General features: G+C 26.3%; 1 protein-coding gene across 1 annotated transcript; it reads right to left on the bottom strand.

Moving 5' to 3' along the window:
* Nucleotides 1–920: 920 nt before the first annotated feature.
* On the bottom strand, nucleotides 921–25,660 carry LOC129966928 (serine/threonine-protein phosphatase 5-like). The gene is made up of 14 exons (XM_056081543.1): nucleotides 25,459–25,660; nucleotides 19,647–19,816; nucleotides 17,542–17,613; nucleotides 16,562–16,709; nucleotides 14,131–14,252; nucleotides 11,300–11,365; nucleotides 9,644–9,742; nucleotides 8,837–8,942; nucleotides 8,693–8,753; nucleotides 7,638–7,719; nucleotides 4,227–4,314; nucleotides 3,606–3,825; nucleotides 2,225–2,306; nucleotides 921–1,145 (listed from the first exon to the last, which is right to left on the bottom strand). The coding sequence occupies exons 1-14, from the start codon at nucleotides 25,526–25,528 to the stop codon at nucleotides 1,089–1,091; spliced, it is 1,443 nt and encodes a 480-aa protein (XP_055937518.1). The 5' UTR covers nucleotides 25,529–25,660; the 3' UTR covers nucleotides 921–1,088.

Below are 25,660 nucleotides of genomic sequence, written 5' to 3'. Positions count from 1 at the left end.
ATTTTAATTAAATGCAACTTTAGCTACACCATAGACCAATGGACGAGCTAACAAAGTTTGACACACTGTCATTAAAAGAATCAAGTTTTAAAAAAGTTAATTTCCTAGATTAGTCTAATAAAAATCAGGTTTTAATGCATTTTAAAATTTTGTTTCAACATAATAAATAATTTTTATTTAAAGCATATATTTCATTCAATAAGTGTACTGCAGAAAAATTACTAATTAAGAAATAAATAGCATACAACTGGCCCTTCTTCATCCTATAAGACATATTTAAACAAAAAAGTTTGTTATCAAAAATATTTTAATAAAGTGTATGTATGTCAACTGGTTGACTTATGAAGTTTTCAATTTCATTTTTTTAAAGTCAATTAACAATAATGGGAATAAATATTGCCTACTGATTGATGGATCCTAAAAGTGGTAAATGAGTTAGTCTAAAATCACTTAAATAATTATATGCAAGGTTTTATTATTTTATAAATAATACTTTCCAAAAAATAGAACATTTTTAAAAAATTTAAAATGCTATAATATATTACCTAATAGGGCAAGAAAACTTATGAAAGAGTTATAATTTTTGTTCATAAGTACATTGATTTACTGAAATAATGTATAATTATTTATGTCCTTTAAAGTATTTTTCTAACTGAAAGTATATGCCCATGTCTAACAATTTAGAAATTGGATACAGGGTTAAGATTAGAATGCACCTTGTATATTATGAAATCAAATCAAAATTTCATTGCACCTCCATAAAACTTTTCAAAACATTAACTACCAAATTTACCCATCCCTAAAATGTATACATGAAAGTTTATAAAAGCTAATTCAGTAGAAGCCATCAAATAATACTAGCACACGTACTGTATTAATAAAAGGAAGGATTCATTAATATGACAAAATTGGGCACTGTAATAAAAAGTATATACAGTAATTTATTAAAACAGTAGTATACATCTAAATATAAATACCATTTATAGGTATTTCTTATGTATAGATGCTTGAGTAACAAGGAGTGAATTTCTCTTGTATTTACAGAGTTGATTTTCCTGAGAAACTATGATTATCTAAGGTGGCCACTGTCACATGAAAGCAAGCAGACTGCTTGCATATGCCATGGGTTTCACATTTGGATGGGGCTGAAATTAACAAAAGCATTTGTATAGTTTTTCTAGCAACATCATAGAATTTGTGAAAATAATATTCATCAACTGTGTCTAACCCAATTAGTCAATGAAAGTTAATAAGTAGATTCAACTTAACATAGAAAAAGTTTTAATAAGTTTCAAAATTTTTTTTTTTAAAATTCTTAATTGTTTTTTCTACATTCCTCATTTTAATCTTTAAAAAATTTGCATAACTGTAGCTGAACAATTAAAAAAAATCATTCAATGCAAGGTTAAAATAAATAAAACAGTTTCCAATTTACAAAGAAAAAAAAAGGGGGGCAAAATGATTTTCATTTTATTAATATTCATCATAAATTATTCACCATTTTCTAATGCATTTTCAAAGTTTGGAGGGGGAAAAAAAGTAGGGGAACACTTTTTACAGATGCACCTAATGCTCTCGAAAACTGCACTTTTCACCAATCCTGTCATCAATTAAAGCTAATGTAAGGGCTTTGATGCTAAAAATCATTAGTTAGAAATAGAAACAAGTAAAACTGATCTTTATATAATATAGTATAGAACTTGGTGTTAATATAATGCAAGATATAAAACTTTTAATAATTGAAAAAATTTCTTGCTCATGAAACATTTTAGATATATTTTTCTTGATTGATTGACTACATGCAAATATTACTTATTAAACAATACCTTATAGATAAGACAACAGAAAAATTTATTAAATTATGAAGATGCTGTATCACTCGAGAGCTAATCTCTTTGCCATACATATTCAGAATAAAAATAAGCATCACTAATAGATTTGTTTAGAAAATCCCCCAATTCTTTCCAGTGATTAAAATAAAATTTAATAATCTTTTCATTACAATAAAAAGCAAAACTGACATATATGAAAATTTATATACCCGATTTGAGACCTCTTTATTTACATCTATCACACATGAATTAAGACTCAACTAAAACAGTATATTCATTACACAAAATATAATATCACATCTTTGACAAGACATTAAAAAACAAACAAACTGTCAACTAATTTTAAAATCCTACATATAAATAAATTTTCTTAAAATATTTGTTATACTCACAACAGCATTATATGCCACAAACTTAGGCTTCATATCCTTTCCGTTCATGGTTATAAAGGCCCCCTTGTTGCCCATGGTATCACTAGCAAATAAAAAGAATTAATGTATATATATCATTTCATAACTTGGGAAACAATCAAAGCTTTTCCAATATGCATGTTAGATAAAGATTTTTTTTGTTGTTGTTTTTGTTTCTCAATATAATGAGGACTGTACAAAGCAATACTGATGTTAAAAATATTACATAACTTTCTCTCAAATTATTCAATATTATAACAAAAAGATTGTAGAAAGCAATAAATAATCCTTAAAATAGAAATCTGCTAAATTGCTTTCAAATTTCTTTATAATTATTACCATTGCTATTCAGTAATAGATGCTTTATTTTCTTATTTATTTTCTGAACTCATTATATAAGAATTAGTGTTTTTTATACAAGAATTCATGAATTTTTTTAATACAAGAATAAGGAGAGATGCAAGAGCAAAAAAGTTTAAAAATAAAACTCTAAAATAATATGATACAAAAGTAAATATGTTAGTGCTTTAACAGATATAATGCAAAAAGTACATTTTCATTCACTATTTTTGTTATTGCTGATATTATATATTTGATTACAAATTCATTTTAAAACTACTCAGAAATAGTAGAAATTAAATACAATAATCCAGAATGTCCTCAAATAACAAGGATTGCATATATCAAGACTTTATTTCTTCAGATAAGAAAGACTGATGTTTTTAAAAAATTTCAGTCACCCTCATAACTTGAAGTCATAAATGTCAAAATTTAAAATGCAGAATAATTCAAAATGATTGCTCTGATTATAAATAACAAACACTTGCTTGTTAACAATGACAAGTAAGAAAAATCTGAACATAATGAAGGAGTCCAAAATTTTAATTTTATTTGTGCATTTGTATACACAAATAAAACTTTGTGCAGTCATTTATGGTCACATGGACAGTGCAGAAGAGATAGTTCATCTCAATAACATGTGAAAGATTCTCTATAGAGAATATTTCGTTAAATTTAGAGAGAGTCCAAAAGTTGCAATGAGTGGATATGAAGAGGGAAATAATTAAACTAATAAGTTGAGGCTAGTTTCAAGTTAATTTTTTAAAATGGAAACACTGAACCAAACTTATTTAAAAGTGTAATATTAGCATCTGTCTATCTATCTATAAATAAATAAAAAAATATACTTAGCCTTGAATTTAATATTACAAATTTATAGTTTATACAGAATAAAAGAATCTTAACTTAAAAAAATATATATATACATTTTAAAACTTTAAATTTCCTTCCCCAAACCTATGACAATAAATCCTGACCATGGAGAACATAAAAAGTAATGACTACTAAATATAAAATTCTTTACCAGTAATTTGGTGCTGAGAAGACAGTTATGCATTTTCCATCGTGTGTTACTTCATATCCGTTGGCCTTCACTTCATGACTCCTAATAATATAGTCCAATTTATTTTTAGCAAGAAACTTCTTGGTGACATCTGGCCCAAATTGAATACCAACACCTCTTTTGCTGGGAGAAATACCAGTTTGAGGTTGAGGATCTGACCACAGTAATTCACACATTAAACCTAGAACAGAAAATAATTTATATATTACAAATACAATAATTAAATAACATATTAATATAGTAATTATACAATTTCTAAATTTTATTTTAATATAAGGTCAATTACATTATTAATTTTTCAAAAAAGATATTAAGAATTATTAGGTTTGTAGAATTAATGGAGAATTCCTCAACTCAGAAATTTCATAACAATGACATAATCAGATAAAACGATATTGCAATAATATGATACTTGCAGAAACTAATTAGTCTGTTTTAAGTTAACTTCTTTCATTAATAAAAACAATAACAGAGCCCAGCCACATTTAAATTTCAATTTTGATGTAATTCTCAATGATTTTACAAGCTGCAAGCATTTCTACTTCGATCAAGGAAAAAAAAATTAAAAAAAAAATCACTTACCCTTTTCAGGGGGTTGTCTATTTCTGTCTATTTTTCTAATATCATCTAAAGTTACATTATTTTCTGAGAATAAGCCTCCATGCATGACCTAAAATATCAAAATAATATGATTATATTGCAGTTTTTCACTGAAAATTCTATTCATCTTCAATTAATATTAATTGTTTAGACTATAATTTCTTTAGGCATTTTTAGTTTTAATATAAATTTAGACAGAAAAATATAAAGCATTTAAATAAAATTGAAAAACAAATAAAATTTTTATTTTAACAATAGTAGGCATAGATGAAGAGCTTCTCAAAATCCAACTTATGATATTTACTAATATATAAAATGGGATCTCGGAAATTTCTTTTTACTCATACTCATATTAAGACAGTGGACACACATAGAGAAGACAAATTCATTGAAATGATTTGAATAACTGATATTAAAGATATGAAAATAAAACAATAAATGTCATCACAAACAATTATGTGAATAAAGTACAGTTGTCAGAAAAAGTCTTCATGCAAACACATAGTAAATATTAAATTTTAAAAAAGCACACTATAACAATAATATTAATTTCATTTTTATTTATATATTGATTACACAATTCATTTTATTTTAAAAGTAATTTCAGAAATACAATATGCATTTTTTATAAAAATTAATTAAACTTTAAAATCACAAGAAAAAATTTACATACACATAAAAAATCTATGTATTCATTTCCAAAGATTATAAATTGAATTCTAGAAGTTAATTAGATAAGTACCTTACTCAATTGTTTATGCATAGAATGAGATAATTTTAATGTTTTTCAGAAGAAAAAAATATACATATATTGCTCTACTTTGTAATAAGAATGTTTTTAAAACATCTTTCAAGATTCTGTCACAATGGCAAATCTTGCATTCCCATAGCCCCAAAAAATGTTCAATATAATTCATATCCAGTGATAGTGAAGGAGACTAATTGATTTTTGATATTGTATAGCAGTCAGAGTCACACATGAGAGTAGTATGTATAAGATCTTTGGAGATGATATTTGGTTTAAGCAAGACAAACTTCAAATTTTATGCAATCTGCTTAAAATTTTCTTTTTAAATGTTTATATACTCTATATGATTTTAATTAAAACATAAAGGTTACATGACCTCCAACACTAGCAGCCAAATATGCCCAAACTATTACTCCTCCTCCCCTAAGCCTAACTGTAGGCACAATATTCCACTTCAAAAAAGTTTTATTTTTTCTCCACACCAGCTTATGCCTTTTGACGTTTAAGATAAAGAATTTTGCACTCAAAATGGAAAAGAGCTTTTCCCCAAAATATAGAAGCTTATCTATATACTCATTTGCAAAATTTTTCTTACAAGCAGATGATAAATGTGGTTTTCTATGAGTTGCAGAGCTACGATAATCAGCTTTTATTCAAAATTGTATGCATGGTGCTTTCATAAAGAGTTTTTTGAATTTCTCTTTAATATCATTTTCAATTTAAGATTCAGTAATTCTTAGATATACAGACTTAAATATGCATATCTTTTCATGTGCAGTAGCTTAAATAGACATTCGTGGTTTTGAAATAAGAGATTTCAACGAATTGTAATAACTGATAAATCTTCAGACAGAAGAATAAGTTCTTCCAAATATCTCTCAAATTTGTTTTGCTTTAATTCCTTAATTTTAAGAAAATCTTCATTACTTCAGGAGTAATTTCTTTCTCATTGAAATCCATTTTAATTTTATCTTCCAAAATCCCCAAAAGTACAATATTTTAAGTTTACCTTCCTGCTTTAAATAAGTGTTTACAGGGGAAAAAAAAAAAAAAAAAATGTATATCCTTTATTGTATTTGCACGCAAACGTTTTCTGACAACTATTATTGTAATTTTTAAGATTAATGAATTGTATAAGGAAACAATAATTACAATAAAATAAATAAAAATGAAATATATAATAAGAAAGGAAATTAATATTATTTTTACTATGTGCCTTTTTTATTCTTGGATATTTGCCATGTGTTTGAATGCTGTACGTTTTCTGGCAAATATATGAAAATTCTAATATAATGTATCATATAAAACGAACAAGAGAGGACTGATAGCAAAATACTGTCTTGTAACACCAAGAAATATAAAAAGTTAAGTTTTGTAAAATTAATCAATTAATACAAAAAGACAATCCAAAAATATTTCCCAACTCTACATGAAATCATCCTAGATAATTTTTTGAACACTTTTATTTAAAAATATACAATAATTTTAAAGATAATGATTCTTTAAGCATTCTAATAATTTAAATGGTTTCACTTTTGTTAACAGCCCACAGTTTATATTCAAATCTAGATTAGCAGAGTCAATTTATTTTGTGCATTAAAATAGGAGAAAATCATCTTAACAATTTTTTTTTATCACAAGAATAAAATAATTTCCTTTTTATTAGAGTATTAATTTCCTCCAACACATGAGTGAAGACCACTATTTAACAATGAACAACTGAATATTTATTTCTCTTAGACAAAAATATATATTAAAAAATGGTGAGTTATAATAGGTAATGAGAAAATTCATCAATCTGTTTATTTAGTGGAACTTAGGTTATTGTTTGAAGCATTGCTTTTGAAGGTAATAAACCATATTCTTTTATATCAAATATGTTATACTAAAAACTATTTCAATAAATAAAACAATAAAAGATAAACCATTTGTATTATAAAATTCATTTAGAGAACAAGAAAATTTTAAAAAAAATATATAAATAAATGGAAAGTTTTAAAGTGCACACATAATAATTATAATATCATAATGTTTACTGGCATAATATTTGTAAATAGTAGCATGCATGATCAAAAAATCTGCTCTGCAAGGTAGAGTGCTAGATATTTAATTATCAAATTTAGAATACATAACTGCTTGGATTATCTGCTTGCTTATTAATCATTAAGAAAAGATTTTTCAATCTTTTAATTAATTTTTAATTAAAATTTCATTTTAATTATTATATTTTTTCCTTCCAACAACTGTGCAATATCTTAGTAGCCCAAAAGCCAAATTTGACCTTTAACAAGTTTTCCGGTGATATCAATTTTGTACATTTTCTTTTACTTTAATACATTTTTTGCAACAATTTTTTTCATTGTTGCAATAAGTAGATTTATACTAATTTGTGTTGTGGGAATATTAAATAAATTTTTACGTATATGTATTATTACTGATATGTAATTAAGAGCAAATTTTAAAAATAAAATAAACATACATTAATAAAACCTAAAACATTATTCTTCTACAAAGCTTTAAGCCAGAGATTGAAATATGTTTAAATAGAATGATGAATTCCATTTTTTTTTATTGTTCTATTCATCCACCTATTAAAAATAAATATACACAAAACACAATTTAAATAATAAAAAAGAAATACAAACCAGAACTCTCTTATTTAATAAATGACATAGCGGTAGCCAGTTATATACTTCAGTAAATAAGTCTGCCATTTGTGAAGAATATGTGTGATCATTAAAGAAATTTCTTCAACAAAAATACATTTGGATAATATGAATGAATTAAAGTCATAAAGAGAAATAATAAAGATAATATTATGAAACATTTAAGTTATCATAAATAAAAGAATGAATTACCACAACATTTCTCTAGATAAAAACACAATTCCTTGCTTATTTAAGATAATTCAAACAAATTTTTAATTCACAATGAAAAAAAAAACTTTTTAGTAAAATGCTTATTAGCTATCAATACATTGTCACACTTCATGTCAAAATATGATAGGACCTAGGAAGATATACCAAATAATTTTAAAGTTTTTAAACCTGATTATGCAACATACAAAATAATTCCAGTACTTAAAAGACTATAAAATTATTTATAACCTAAAATATATTTTCTCTTTTTTAAACACTTCAATAAAATTGTAAATTACCAATATATACATAAGATAAATAGGTTCTATTAAACAGAAAACAAATACTAAATATTTGAGGACAATGTAAATTTCAGCATTAGATCTGGCAAATATTCATAATTAAGTACAAATAACTGGGATAGATAAATATTTTATATTGTATACCAAATTGCTAGAAGATATTTAAATTTGCATGCCTTTCTATTTTAATACAAAATAGAAAGGCATTTTTTCTATTTTAATACAAAATAGAAAAAAAAAATTAAGAGTTTTAAGTCAATGACTAATAACAAATAGTTAAAAAAAATTCAAATAAAACAAATGCTGCATTTTTTTTTGTATATAAAAAGTTTAATGCTTTGTTTTTATTTTTTACAAATATTATATCACACAATTTTGTAAAAATTGATAATTTTTTTACCTTATTAATTTTACCAAGCTGTTTCATGTTAAAATGTGTCAAAAATATAGCTAAATAAAAATTTGTAAGAACCAAATGCATTTCAGAAAAACTAAAAATTCTATTTTAAAAATATGTATAAAGAATTCTGAAAAGGATATTTAGCTTTTACTTCGCCTTCAAAACCATACATTTGATTCATAGTTTGACTCTCATGATTACCTGGAAGAAAAAAAAATCAAATAAAAGTTCATTAATAATATAAAATTCATTTAATTAATATAAATTTCATTAAAGTTATTTACCTCTGGACATGAAGAAATGATTTGGATATAACAATTTAAAACCGAATAGAGTAAATATACATTCAACAGAGAAGGAGCCTCGGTCGACAAAATCGCCATTAAATAACTGATATGTTAAGAAAATTTAAGCATGAAATTTCTCTCTTTCTACTTACATATAAAGAGAGACATAAGAGAGTAATAACTATATAAAAATACTAGTTTTAAAAAATAATGGAACAAAGAACAAATTGGCAACAATGAGAAAAAAATGTAAACTGTTTGGAAGTATTAAATGTACTGAAGGCATTAAATCTCATTATTTTCTAGAGAAATGTTATAAGACGATAACAACAACAACAACAAAAAAAAAAAAAGGAGTATATGTACAAAAATGTGCCATTAAATAAATAAAGAATAACTGTTGTAGATGATCCTTTATAGTTTCATTAGGTCCTCTCATTCTTTCAAAATCATGGAAAGTCCATTCATTTATGTTTTTGCTGAAAAAACTGATTAAAAATTCTAGTATTTCGTTATGATATATAAATATATGAAAATGGAGGGTAAAAGAGAATATCTTCAGATAAAAATTAAACAAAACTAAATGCCAAAATTGAAATTAATATACATTTTATAACGATTACAATTGTTAATTCAACTAATATATATCATAGAATATTAATTGTGTATCCATCATTAAGATACAAAAACTTTTTTTAACATACTAGTACTTGAAACCAAACTAATTCATTAATTTCTTTTCTCTTAATATGGAAAGAAAATTAAAAGCAAATTTTATGATAGTGAAATAATTTTAAAGGATACATAAGGATTAGTTTCTGATGGTAAACCATTCAATTCAAATATATTTAGAAGATCATAAAATTGACCATGGATGTCACCACACACAGTGAATTTACTATCCTGAAACAAAAATACTACTATTAATAAAAATGCTTTTACAGATTCATTAAAATGCTAGAATGTTCCATGAGTTACAATAATAAAATTTCAACTACTATTAGTAGATCAGAGTATAGATGATATCAAATATGCAAAATAAATGTACAATTCATGAACTCTTATGCATGCATATTAAAAGACATTTATGCAGAATATTTGTTGAAATATAAAATGCATTATTGAAAAAAGCTTTTATAGCTTTCTTATGTGCCAAAATTAAAAATTTAAGTAGTATATGCCAATTTTTGTTTTCACTAATATTGAAGAACAGTAACAAGCTAAGGTACTTTTTCTCAGTGCAATGCAACAATATTCAAATTTCAAGAATTGACAACTTCAAAAGTTCAACAATAATCCAATACCTAAATTCATTAAAAAAAATTATATTTATCTAAATTATACACAATACTAATCACACCCATATTTTGTGAAAAATCTTGAACAGTTATTATGTTTAAGAATAAATCTAATATCCAAGAAAAAAAATTAAAACAATTTAAATGACAAATAGATAACAGCATAAGATAGTAAAACTTTGTGAATCAAACTATCTAAAATTTTGAATTAAAGAAAACAGATCATAACAGATAAAAAAAAAAAAAACATGAAATACATATGGTAAGAGTTAAAATTAAAAAAGTTGGTAATTTTAATAAACCTAATTAAGAATAACAAACTGTCATTTAAATAAGTTGTAATAAATAATATACATTACTTCAAATAAAACAGCTATAAAGCAGTATAATTTATATGCAATTTCAAATTCAAATCTTTGAATTAGAGAAATTCCATGCAGATATAAAGTAAAGAATGGTGATTCAACAATTTATGGGGGAGAGAGTGTTTAATAAACTCTCCTAGAAAATCCTATAGCCAAGTCAATATTATTTTTTTAAATATTTATTTAAGCTGACTATGAAGATTCATTCATAAGATTACTAATCTAAATGCAACTACATTATGTGTCAATCAAAATGACAGCAAAACAAAAGTTTAGTCACACATAGAAGTAACAAAAAAGAATCTCATCATTAAAATACAATAAATACAGAGAATTTACCATGCATATTAAAGGGGTTTACAATGCAGAATGTGACAAAGAGTCAAAGGAATCTGTAGCAAATAAAATTCGAATCCTAAACAGTATAGTGATGGAAAAAGAAAATATCACATATTGTAGATTAATGGTTAATAACTTGATAAATAAATATGTTGCTTATAATATGTCAATGTTAATTGCGGCTTTGAATTTGAAATGAAAATTTATTTTAATTATATTCATTAAAATAACATTACTGCAATTAGTAATAAAAATAATAATTTTATTTCTAACTTTCCATTTGAAATAATGAAAATTAATATAGCAATTATTTACAACAATGCATGAATAGTGTATGTTTTATATAGAATAGGTCTTAAGACCATTAGATTAGAATTTCTTAATCTTTTACAAGAATTAATGACAAAAATAGCAACAAAAAAAATCCATATTAATAAATATATATAAAAAAAACTTACATCAGGTATTGTTACTTCCACCATTGTAGGTTGCTTTTCAAAAAGAGCTTTTACGTCAAGGAGAATCTGTAAAGACATGCACAGAATTTTATGACTAAACTGAACTCATTAAACACTATTTGCTATTTCAAAATATCTATTACAGGATTAAAATGAAATAATATATCAATAATCATAGTTAAAACTTTTATCAAGAATACAAAATTAATTGATTCTTTAAAAAAAGAAGAAAAAAAAAAAAAAAAAAGAAATTCAATAATGTAGCATTTTTTTTTTAAAATAAATTGAAAAATAGCTAACCACCTATAGTGATATTTGGTTGGAAATAAAAAACAAGCATTAAAAATAAAGTATGTATTAAGATTAAAAAAATTAAATAATGATAAATACTTTGAGGGAAAACATTAAATAAAATTTATCAATTTGTTAACATGACAAAACAATTCTGAAATGAACATGCATCCATTTTTCCATGAACATGCTTCCATGAATATAAACATTACATCTTTATCTCTTTTATAAGATTACATCTTTTAGATTGACATTATACTACAAAAAGTCATCAATATGATTGTAACTATGAATTTATTTTATACTAGCCGCCTTTGGCGACCAGCCGGTTCGCCAATCTTAATGTTCGTTTAAATTTTAATTTAACCCCCTTCTTCGCCAAGTTGCGATAACGCTCCAAAGCTGGCAATCTTTATTATGCACTATAATTGAACATCTGCTCCTTTGCTTTTGAACATTTCGCAAGGTCGTTGTTGGCGATTTTTAAAAATTGCTCCAAGCAGGAGGTTAAACTCCGGTCGTACCATTAAATATTTTACGCAATTCCAACTTTAATAGATTCTTCGGCAAAATATTTTAAAACTTCAAATTTTGATAGTCATATAATTCACTCATAATATTATAAGGGCCTTCAGTCATAGCCTGATATGTATCTCTCTAATTTTCTGTTACCCCTCGTAGAAATTATGCTTTAAATTAAAGTGTAAATGATTAATCTGCAATTAATATAATAATATTTTTTACTGAAACAAAGCATTTTTTTAATACTATGATTACTGATAATAGAGTCACTGAGCGTTTACACTTTATGGGCACTAAAGAATATCTTTCTTAATTTATGTAATACCTCAAGAATTTGTCAACAAAAATTTCTCAGATTCATCATGAACAGATCGATTCATTAACAATGTTTAATTTTAAATGCATCAAACACTAAAAAAATAAAATGAATCGTTTAAAATAATCGGTCGAAAACAGGTTTAAAAAAATACTTAAAAAACGATGTACTTAAAACTATAAGCATATACAAAAAAGTATATAACTAACATAAATACAATTTAATTACAAAAGCATCCAATTAACCTAAAAATAATTTAAATCATTGAAAATAGGTTAAAAAAAACTACTTAAAAAACGATGTACTTAAAACTATAAGCATATACAAAAAATATATAACTAACATAATTACAATTTACTTAAAAAAGCATGCAACTAACCTAAAAATAATTTAAATCATCCGTTGGTTGCCATGTCAACAGTCAGAAAACAATGCGCATGCGTGAATTTTCTTCGCCAGTTACGTTAACGCAAGTGCGTGAATTTTTCTACGCCAGTTGGGGTAACGCTATGCAGATTATACATTTTTAATTTCCTTTATTCTGTGTTATTTTAATTCAAAAGTACTTCAGAATGAATGTGAAACATGGATTAATTAACAATGTTTAATTTTAAATGCATAAAACATTAAGAAAATAAACAGAATCGTTTGAAATAATCCGCCGAAAAATGTTAACCCTAGCCTCAATTCTGTTGGGAGAAAAAAATAACTGAAAGTCGGCGGTGGGGAAAATGGAAGATTTTTTTGGCGGAAAAGTTGGCGGTGGGGAAAATGGAAGATTTTTTTGGCGGGAAAGTTAGTTTTTAACTAATAGTTAAAATTCTAATTAAAATTTCAAAAAAAGGGACCCCAGGTGCACATTCCCGACCTCTAAGGTATACATGTACCAAATTTGATAGCTGTATGTCAAATGACCTGACCTGTAGAGCGCCAACACACACACACACACACACACACACACACACACACACACACATTGAGCTTTATTATAAGTATAGATTTGTATAGAAACTTGTTTCAAAAAATTTCAAATTAGAAACACAAGAATATCTTTTGTTACCAAAATACTAATGGTGCCATATAAATTAAGAAACAAATCCATTTAAGATAAAATATAAAATATTTGATGGTTATAAATATTTTGGAGTTCAAAAATTAAAATTATAAAACAATTCTCTTATTAAAATTTAAAAGTTTACTATATAAAAAGGGAGGGGGCATAAAATTTAAAAGTAAAAAATATTCAATATGTAGCAATATATAAACAAGCATATATTTTTTAGCAAGTAAACTCAAGATTATTGGTTTTAAGAAACTAAAATAGTCTTGCAAATAAAATTTTGACAAATGAAGTTGTCAGATACATTCTATTATTAGTAGAATAACTAGTTTTTCTTTTCCTTATTAGGTGTCAATTTATCCTTTACATAGACATAGTTAACACAAAAAATTAAAGTAAAATAATTAGATAAAGAATTGTAGCAAAGACAAATAATATAAGGGAAGTGAATTTGTAATGATTTATTAATGTAGATTTTTGTTCCAAATGTAAATAATGGTAAAATTTCGATTGAAACAAAACCACGAATAATAAAGAAAAAGATAATAGCATCTTCAAAATCCCTAGGACAGAGATTTTCTAATGGTAATAATTTACTTATATAGTCAAATAAATAAATACTTTAGAAAATGATAAAGTTACCTGGTATGCATATCTTCGATGTAATTTTTTTCCTTCCTTGTATGTTTCCATTAGGTTTTTCATGAAATCTAATGTGACAAAGCCATCTTCTAACTTAGGTCCATTATAACAATCCTCAATGGCTAAGATGAAGTACAAAGGTATTAGACATATTTAGCACCATAATTTCAAAAATAAATTTTAAGAAAAATGTTGATTAAACTAGCAATTTTCTTATTCTTTAAAATCTAATCATAAGTCATATTAGATTTCAAGTGATTTTACTGAAAGATCAAACAAAATGTATATTTAAAATTTGATTCTGTAATTGGAAAGGATTGAAACCTAGAATGACACCCCATTTGCAAATATTTGCAGTTTAATCCAAAGGGGAAATAATTGTAGATCTCAGACTATGATTTGACTTTAGTGCTACCTTTCAAGATAATCACTTCCAAAATTTGCTTTCTATTTCTACTCAAAATTCATAATAATAAATATAATGATAATAATAAAGTTACTTATGTCCTAACTTATCTTTATTTATATATATAAAAGGAAACTATCTGTAGTTTGTATCATTATTCAAATATAATGATAAAAAACTAAATATCAATTTAAATGAGGATGAAATAATTATTTTCATTAACATATGATAAAAAAAAGCATTTTCTATTCTTACAGAAAGTAAACTAAATAAAGAATTATTATCCAGGTAATAAATAATAATATTGTTAATCTAAATTGGTCGTATAAATAACAGCTTAGTACCGCACCATTTCGCTTATTTAAATATATTGCAATTAAACATTCTATTTGAAATTGTAGTAAACTCTCAATTATCATGGAATTAAAATTTTTGAAACTACGATATTCCACAGATAATCCATAAAATGGCTAGAAAAAAAAAAAAAAAAAAAAAAAAGACAGAAATCATTAGGAAAATATTTTAGTACAAATTTTACATACTGTTATGAATTCTGAGTTATTTCAATTTTTTAGTCGGTGAAGAAACACAATCAACAGACATTAGTAACAAACAACGACTTTTATTAACATGAAGATAAGAATATGCAGACAACAAATACAGAGCCGAGATGCACACAAGTAACACATTACGACAAACAGTAACCCACAAGTAGTAATTGGTAATAATAACAACCAGAGCACAAAGTTGCCAAACAGAATTCAGCAGGAGGAGGGAATCTACGTAGCCTCACTCTACGGTCTCTCTAAATGCCTGCAATTCTCTACTTTCACCTCGTTTTAGCTGTATCCAACCACCGACTCACCACTACACAATTGCTACTTCGCACATGACTTGATGCTACTTCTACAATAAACACCTGGATTTGGCGCACAGCTCAATTCTCAAATTGCTTGAGTTTTAAGAAATTGGCTCTAGCACCAAAATTCTGGAAGATTCCAGTATTATCTATTTTGTCACAAAGCTCTGGGATCACTGACTTGGCATCTGATCAACAAACAAAGCTCAATGTAAAATGGTCTTTTCCGTGATTTAACTACCCATGTTGGGAAGCAACATTCAGATTTGTAAAATGTTGGTAAGTATGATAAGAAAAACTCAGCTAATCCATAAAATAGGGGGAGGCGGGGGAAGGGACAGAAATTAGCAGGAAAATACTTTAATGCAAATTTACATATAGTTGGGGCCAATACATACAATTGTGAATAAACAGTTGATTGTTGCAATTGTAAGTTTGTTGATTTATTTTTCTTAATAAAAAGTTATTCTTTACTGTTATGTCAAACACATTCATTAATGATTTTTAACGACATTTTGAGAATAATAACATGGGCAATCATGAATTTAGTGCAATTAACATACTTAGAATTAAAAATTAGATTTAAATATCAATAAAAATTTTCCAATAGAGAAAAATTGCATGTCTAATTATTAGCATTTTGCATTGTATTATATAAAGTAATCATTATTTATTACCAAATAATTGAATTAATAATAAAATAACTAAAATTAAACAACAAAACCTTCAAAATACCATATATTGTTTCTGGATTGTGCTCAAGTTAAAACAAAATTAAAAATTTCTTGAATGCTTTATAATACATACATTTTAAAGCCTACATGATGAGAAATTATCACATGCAACTAATAAAAATTATCTATATTAATTTAGACAAAAGCCCTTTAAAAAATATGGTATATCACAAAGGATAAAAAAAAAAATCAAATATAAAATTGTATTTCAAAGACTTTTTTCATTTCCTGACAACAATGTATTAATATTATATATATATTAATGAAATTTAACTACTTTATACAAGATAAAGAAGATAAATATTAAATTAAATAAACATAATTTGAAAAAAGGATATTTTATATGAGTATCATGGATAAAAAAGTATATTTTGTGTGAGTATTATTTTTCTGATAAAACATATTAAACTAAATTTAGACAATTTAACTTACTCATTGTTTCTAAATTTAAGGAATCTGCAACAGATTTTCTTGTTTCTTCAACAGCAATAGCATTTTCAAATGCCTTTCTTTTAACTATCTTTGAGCATTCTAAGAATTTTGCCTTTGCATCTTTGTCATTGGGGCGGGCAACTGTAACCTAAGAAATACACATTCAAAATTAAAAGCATATAACAGCCAAGTATGTATCAAAAATTAGATCAAAAATTAATAAATAAGTAAATATTGCTAAGAGTAAAACATTTACATAAGCATGCCTATGTTATTATTCAACTAAATGAAAAGAAATGCAGAAGTTTCAGAAAGGTACCTTACAACCTACTAGAAATAATACCATAAAAATTACTTAAAATACTATCTCATGATATATGAAGACTTTTATATTTAAATATAACTTTTCCCTGATCATTTTAATATATTATACACATACATAGGCACACAAAATAGCTGGCAAACGAAGTTTTGGAGTTAGACCATTTTTGAGATGAAATAACAGCTATGATGTCATAGTTCTATGTCAACCTTTTAAAAACGCATCTGCTTTTACAGAAGCATACATAATAATAATGCAAGACTGGCAAAAGCAGGTAAAAAGCTATCTGGGATTAAAAGATGATGATGACAATTGCCATTTATGCTTTATTCATTGCCTATGCTATTTCGAACTTCAAAATCCTCTAACCAAAACAACATTATGTTCTCGCATGATAAAAAATCTTTTAGATATATAATTGAGTCTTCGGAATCATATGAACATTTAATTCTAATAGTTTTAATAAATACACTAAAATATATAAATTACCTGTTTAAGAAATGAACATGAAAAATGGAAAAAGCCAATTTGAAGCTTGAAAAGCTCAAAAGTCTTGATCATAAAATATGTTTTAGATTTAACTGCACATTGAAAAAATAGTAATCTACAGTTCAAGAAAATATGATTCATTCAAAAAATGCACATACATAATACTCACAGCATTGAAATCTTTTAATGCTTGTTTGAACTTTCCAAGGGACATGTAAGCTGCAGCTCTTCTATAATAACCCTAGAAAAATACACAAAATACTATTGACCTTGCTTAAATCACATACCTAAACACATTTATAGAGAATATCAGAATAATTTGAGATTATATTTAAGAACATGAAAACAGTAATTCTCGACACTTTTGTTTTTAAAAAATATTTAGATTCAATCATACATATAAAAAACAAACAGATTTACCCCAAAGTAATATTTTTTTAATGGAGTAATAATTATGAATTATTGAAATCAGTTGAAGGCAATATATAAGGAAAGATGACTTTCGCCTTTCAATTAAAAAAAATCTTTTAGATTGAAGAAATCTTTATCCTTTAAATTAAGATCATACTCAATTAAAGTGGATTATTAAATTTATATGTTGATAAAAAATTATGAATAAATAAATTTTATTTTAAGATCTTTTTCATATTTGGTTGATTTTTCGTACTCATACAGATATATATATATGTAAATAATGTTATAAAATTAAAGCCATTATTTATATTCTTTATTTATATTTTATACAATTTTAAAGAAAGCTATTTTGAAGAAAATAACTCCATTTCTTTCATTATTGTGTAACAAATTATGAACAATATACACGAGTACATTCGAAATAGGGAATCAAGAAGAGAGCATTACATTGAAATGAAATTTAATACACATAATGATACAGATTTGCTTGATCATAAAATCAAGATACTTAAATAGTATGTATAATTATACAATAGTGTGTATAATTATGTGTACATTAGACGTCTGATGTTATCCTTAGGCATTTGGACTCGCAAATAGTGTCATCACGGCACCTGGTATTTCGGCTGATCTAAAAAATTCTCTACAAGTGGTAAGTCTAGGGTGTTGGCCAGCTATAGAAGAGGGCATAGGAAGTCATGAGCAAGTCAAACTGTATGCAGACAAGCATTATCTTGCTGGACAATTGCCCATAAAAGACAATTTAGGAAAGATCCCACATTTCAAAGAATGTCACCAATAAAATGCTGATGTGTTAAGTTCCACATACCACAATTAAGATGAGCAGCTATCCTAGGCTATGATCTCCCAGACCATTATGTGGGCAGTGTTTACAGCAGCGTGAATGGAGCTGTATCATTCACCAGGGCACCTCCACACCCATATGCTGTTACCCTCCCCCCGGAACAATTCTTCATTAAATGCCATGTTTGGTCAATCTGTGGCATTCTCCACATCGTTCTGGCTTGGCACCACTGTAGACAGAGCTGTCACAATGTCAGTGTTAAAGACAGTACACGAACAGGATGCTTATCTAATTTGCTTCTGCAAGGCATTCTGGAAATAATTTGAGGAACTGTTAGCCCCACATTTGATTGTATTGTGGAATAATTCACTATGGGAACCATGAGTGCTTGCAGCACGATTCTCACCCTTATCAACTTCCTGGTCATGCCCACAGCTCTAAACATGATCCTATGACACACTCTGAACAATTAATCTGACAAGTAATGCAGTATGACAGCAAGCTTGCAATTTTCATGACAATAATGAATTATTTATGAAGATTATGATAATGATTAATTTAATGACAATAAGGGGGTTGTTTCTCTCAAACCCCCTTAACTGTGAAAAATGTTTTCTCACACATTTACCTGGCATTCTTCACTTATTAAAGTCCTTCTCAAGTTGAAATATTATGTGCCATCTTGTATAGGACCCGCTTCTTGAGAGAGTGCAATTATACGCACTTGGATAATTTGCATATCGGATTTCACTATACTTATTTGCGAAGTTTCATAATTGTACCTTTCTTCCTTATTGATACATTATTTTCAATGTACCTGTATGCGATTACTTTCTAAAAATAGAAAATTTTAAATGAAATTTAAATGTTAATTACAAAATACTCCTGAAAATGAGCTTTAAGTCACAACTTGATGGATTTTTCTCTTCCAAGAGGTTTGTTTGCTATTGACATATTTATCACTTTAAAAAAAAGAATTTCATCATCAAGGATTGCCTTGACAGCATTCAAATTCAATAAAAGAAATATTCACATTTTTTCATATAAACACATACCTTGACATAAGATTCATCAAGTTCAATTGCTTTTGAAGCATCATTTAATGCATATCCAAAACATTCTGTCTTCAAGTATGCAAAGCTTCGGTTGCCATAATAAGCTGCTACATTTGGATTAACCTCAATAGCTTTAGTATACATATCAATGGCTTTATCAAATTCTTGTTCTAAAAAAAAATAAACTTATATTAATACTGAAAGACATTAAAACTCAAATTATTCAGAGCCCAAATATAACTACATCATTTTGATTAAGTCAAAACATTTAAACTAGAAAATTACTCTTCAGAGCCTCCAAACAATATAGTTATCAAGTTAAATTTTGGCATCCTCATACAAAATATGGTACCACACATGAAGGGCGATTAGTATTGGGTCATATAAACAAAAATAAGAAGTTCTTCTAAAATTTCATTACCCGATCTTTCAACATATATGTCATGAAGTCAGAAAGTCAAGCTGAAAAATAACTTTATTTTACATTCCAATGCATTTTGATTTTTTTAAAAATCTTTAGTATGTTTTCCCTTTCTTTATCTTGAAATTTTCATCAGATTTTTTGTGCTCTTTATCATTGCACTAAAATCTTGTTTCAAAATTGACTATTGCATCAATCTTGAAACATCATAACCAAACACCGCAAGATATATTCAATAGAGCATGTTTACTTCAAAATTCAAATGGATTTAGACTTCTACTGCTCATTTTAACAACAATCTTGATATTTTTAATAAGTTTGTTTACATTTTTCAAAACATAATTACTTATTAATGCATCTAAATTTAAATCTAGTTATGAACACTTACAACACTACCGACGAGATATCTCGTCTTTCAGATACTTCCAATACAGGTTTCTGTGGGCCAAAATTTGTCTCTTATGCCAGCTTAATTATGTTAAACTTTCTAATACATATCTGAAGAATACGATTACTTTTTTCAAAAGTTCAACCTACCTAAACTGGCACAAGAGACAAATTTTAGCTGGCAGAAATCTGTAATTGGAAGTATCCGAAAGACGAGATATCTCGTCGGTAGCGTTGAAAGTGTTCATAACCAATAATGCATATAATCAAATTCTATATTTAAAGCAAAAGTTGTTTAATTTCATAGAGAACTTTTAACTATTATATACACACACACAGCAATTCATATATCATTCATCAGCCATGAGATCACTCAAATTCCTTTATGTATTGCTGATTTGCCAATAGTTATAGAATACAACATATTTTTATTAAAGCATATAAATTATTTTTTATTTGCTGCCTTCAATGACCAGTAAGTTGGTTATAATTAATGATTGCTAAAAATTTCCAATAAACTTTTTCTGTAACTTTGGTCTTTAACAGTTTTATCAATTCCCCCCCCCCCTGATTTAAAAGACATAGTTTATACTGTTTTAGAAGCCTGAATTTTCTCTTCAGTGTTTAAGCATTTCTCTAATTTTCAGCCCACATTCTTTATACTTTCAATCATAGAATACTTCAATTACCAGAAAGAAGAGCAAAGTTTAAATTCATATGACATGGTATGGGCCTGCCCTTGTAATTAATAAGTTAAAATTTCAAAAACATTATAATGAAATGCACATATTCATCCTCTAGGATATATATATGCTAAGTTTGGCAGCTGTAGGTCAAACAGACTGGCCTGTAGAATGGTATCAACTACAATCATCTTTATTATTAATAAAGATTAGGTATTTCTATTGACCAGCTAATTCTCCAGGGATATTGATTAAATCTAATTTCAGTTAAATCATTTAAATACAACTTAATGCCACTGATTCCATTAAATTGTCAGACATTAAAGCTGTGTTATTTTAATTGCCTTACATATGTTCTGTTTGGTGCTTTCACAAACTTTTCTAAACGAGCCTGGTCCTAAGACATCATGGTGGTATTAAAAATTTAAATGTGCAATTTATCTTCTAAATTTTATGATACTATTACATTTCTTTTTATCCATCTTGTACAGATATTAAATAGAATCCTTCTTAAAAGCCAAGATTTTAAAAATGGAAGAAACTTAAGCAGTTTAAATTCTAGGGTACGAATGTAATCTATTGTTGGAAATAAAGCAAGACAATATTTTTAAAAATTTGTTAAATTTCAAGAAAAATTTGCAAGATTTTAAAATTAGTATCATTCAAAAGATAATTTTTACATTTATAAAATTTTTATCATTTCATTAAAATAAGATTATTTTGTATAAAAACAGTCTTTATTCTTAAACTGCAAAAAGAACTAAATTTCTTAAAAACTTTTTTCAAATTTTTTTTACAGGGTTTTTAAACTTTTATAAAAGCAATGGGGGATGTCTCTAAAAGAATTCAACCATAAAATCCTGGTTAGACATAAAAGTGCAAATAAATTTAAATATTTTTACCAATAGCATTCAATTATACCATTATTTTCCTGCTTGTTATTTCTAGATGTTTACATAAAAAATATTAATAGTACTTGTTACGCACAATCCACAATCTTGCAGCTAATAAGTCAACATTTACAGCTCAAGACCAAAATACAAACACTATTGAAAATACTATTTGTTGTAGGATTGAAAGACTAGCACTTTTTGAAGATTGTACTTCAGTAAAGAGCGATGCACATAAAAGGTGCATGATTATTATGCCTGTAAATCCGCAGTCATTTGAATTCACCTTAATGCTAAATATAAATATTCTCCCCTTTCATCTTTCCTCCTATTTAGACAAAATAAATGCCTCACAACACATGTGCAAAATCACAGAAGGTTTCCAAATTCAAAATGAATAATAGCATCACATGATTATTATTAGATGCTGATTGTACAAATTATTGCTAAATCTCACTTTGCAGACACACATATTAACTAAAACAAAATTCATTAAAAAAATTATGAATTACACATGAATCTCTTGCATTTAAATAAATGAATTGCAAGCAGCCCTCCATTAATTGTTTTGTTGAAACCTTAATTTTTAAAAATATTTGATTTTGCTACATACCAGAAAATAGTCTTGTCTGCCTATTCAATTTGTTTATATACTTTAGATTCCAAATTTATCCAGAAAAGAAAAAAAAGCTATCTTTTATTGATATTTTTTTAATTCATCTAAAACCAAATATTTTATGTTTTATTAACAATTTCAACCTCAATATTTTTATTTAAATAAAATTTCCTTTTAACTATAACTGTACAATGGGATAGATCTGATTCATGAATATGTCAAATTCCTCAGTTTCTCCAGAGTTGCACATCATATCACTGAAAAAAATTGTTACATTCTAATAAAATAGAATTGCATTTTTTGTAACTGCTTACATTTAAAAATAACAGAATAAAATGGCTTTTTATCTTTTTTTATAGCAGGATCGTTTTTAGACTTGTTTCGCCATTCTCTCATAATTCAAACAATTCATATTCTTGGCAGGAGATTCATTCAAAACTTTATGAGAGAAATAATATAAGAAGTCCAGACATTCATGCTTTTAATCATCAAACTATTTACTTTTCATTGTTTTTCATTTTTCATGATACTTATTTCTTACCATTTCTGTCTCCATTGAATCTTACCTTAACACTACTGATAATGACAAAAATCTTTAAAAATTTTTTACTTTGAATTGCTAATCTTTTAATAAGGTTTGTCAAAAGAAGTATTGAAGTAGTTTGTCAAAAGAAGTATTCAGTGATTCGTAGTAGTATTTTATGTGTTGTATTATAGCTGCTATATATAGTCATTAAAGTTTTCAACAGTATATTTTATGATACTAAATGTTTCCAAATAGCTATTGATAATTTTTTTTTAATATCCTGTGTTAAAATTTGATATAAAATTCTAAATATATATAGAATAATTTTGGTCAATTACAAGAAAAATATCAGCTTAAAAAGCAGGACTGGATCTTAGTTACAATTTGTAACAAATTTATATTATTTAGCTTCTGGTATATGAATTTGTTTTTAACCTTCACAATACATTCTTCATAACAATATGGTCATACCAATTAGTTTCACATTTTAATTGTTTGTTCAGCACCAGCTGCATTTCCTAGCCACTTAGTTCTGCAAAAAGTTTTGAAAAGGATACACGCTTTTTGAAAATTTTAGGTAGCTTTCTTTTTTCACAAGCAAATTTTTGAATAAATGATACCAATATATAAAAACTGATCAATATCTCATGTAGATACTATTTCACCAGGGCTGACTGAATTATTGACAATTCTAATTAAATCGTTAACATCATGCAAACTAAAATTATCAACAATTATTGTAGTAAGCATTTATTGTCACATTTATTAAAAAGGTTGGAAAAATCCTTTTAACATTTCATTATTCAACAATTCAAAAGATTTTCCCATTTATTGCTAGATTATTCTGACAACCAATCCTTTCTCAAATCCAATTTTACCACATAATTAAAGAATTCTCATGATCTGTCACCAATTATTGAATGGTCCATAAAAACTGAAGTCATATGTCTGGTTTGTGTCATTCCTTTTTTGATTTCAAAACAGAATGTAAAAATTCACTTGCTTTGTTTTCAAAGATTTTTCAATCAGGGTGCATAGACTAATTTTATCAAACACTTTATAAATACTTTTTAAACACCTTTAAAGAAAAAATAAGAACCAACCTTAAACTAATATTTTTTTATTATTATTATAGAACTATAAATTCGAATGAAACAAACTAAGTTGGGCATTAATTAAGTATTCAATTTCATACAAATATACATATAAAATACTACTAAGAATCATTGAATACTTCTTTTGACAAATGTTATTAAAAAACTTTCATTGCATATCTTAAATCAATTAATAATAATGTAGCTAATAGTACAAGGGCAGGAGGAAGGGGTTGTACTGCTAATTCATTAATATTCCAGTTCCTTGAAAAGGTTAAGAATATAAGTAAACAAATCTAGGCTATAAAAATCATGTTAATTTTTTCAACTTCAATTCGTCGCATTCAATTTGTTCAATAATAACATTCCTTAACAAATTAATTTTGCTAGTAATGAAAAGATTTTACCTTGTCCAATAAGTAAGTGCTTTAGTTTTACATTCAACACACAAAGTGACGGATACTGATGACTGACAATAAATTTTCATTTTGTACTTCATCAGGCTATGGTGCCTGACTTTGTACATTTTTTTTCAGGCAACACCAGTCACTGTAGACAACAATATAATTTTTTTAAGCTGTATTAGGCATTTTTAATTGATGATATACAGTTTTAAAGTTATATTCTATTAATAAATTCAACTCAAGAGATAACAAAATAATGCATGCAATCTTTTCACAACTTTACAAAAATTTGTATCATCATTTCAAAGAAATTGGATATTGCGGATAGGATAGAAAGGACGCCAAAATAATCTTGGCACTTAAAGTGTTAAAAGAAAGAACAAAATTATCTTCAAACATACTAAATCGCATGAAATCGTTTTGCATTTTACATAACTTCCATTCTTATGATTACAATTAAATAATATCATAAGAAATCAAAAAATGTTATTAAAATAAATATTGAATCATTCTTTACAAAACAAATAATTCACAATCAAAATATATCATTTGTTAATCACGTGTACTCTTCATGAATTTAAAAAAAGAGTTCAAATTTCTAACTATCAAACAGGAAGAAAGCCTATTCATTTAAGAGAGATCTACATATAAAACAATGATAATTATGAATACACATCACAGAAACTTTGAAGAAACCCAGTACAGAAAAAAATAAAATAATAATAATAATATCATCAATGTATGGGGAGGAAAATATTTCTATCTGACCGGTAAAATAGGCCGGCACTTACTCTTAAAATGTTCATTAGCCTTTTCCTTCAACTCTTCCGCTCTCTTTTTTGAGTCGTCTGTGACAGACATTTTAATACGTTTGATTGTGCGAAATTAAAAACTCTTAAGATACAATAATAATTTATGAGCAATACATTTAGAGACTTTATAGCGATATTTTAGATTGATTTTACAAAAGGCATGTATTGAGCCATTGCATCA

Source organism: Argiope bruennichi, chromosome 4 (assembly GCF_947563725.1).
Source record: "Argiope bruennichi chromosome 4, qqArgBrue1.1, whole genome shotgun sequence".
NCBI lineage: Eukaryota > Metazoa > Arthropoda > Arachnida > Araneae > Araneidae > Argiope > Argiope bruennichi.
This window is presented reverse-complemented; position numbering and strand designations above follow the sequence as displayed.

Coding starts and splice junctions, on each gene's coding strand:
- LOC129966928 (XM_056081543.1), bottom strand. CDS start 25,528: ATGTCTGTCACAGACGACTCAAAAAAGAGAGCGGAAGAGTTGAAGGAA. Junction 19,817..25,458: donor GGCTAATGAACATTTTAAGA/GTAAGTGCCGGC, acceptor ATTTTTTTTTAG/AACAAGAATTTGATAAAGCC. Junction 8,754..8,836: donor TCATTTCTTCATGTCCAGAG/GTAAATAACTTT, acceptor TTTTTCTTCCAG/GTAATCATGAGAGTCAAACT.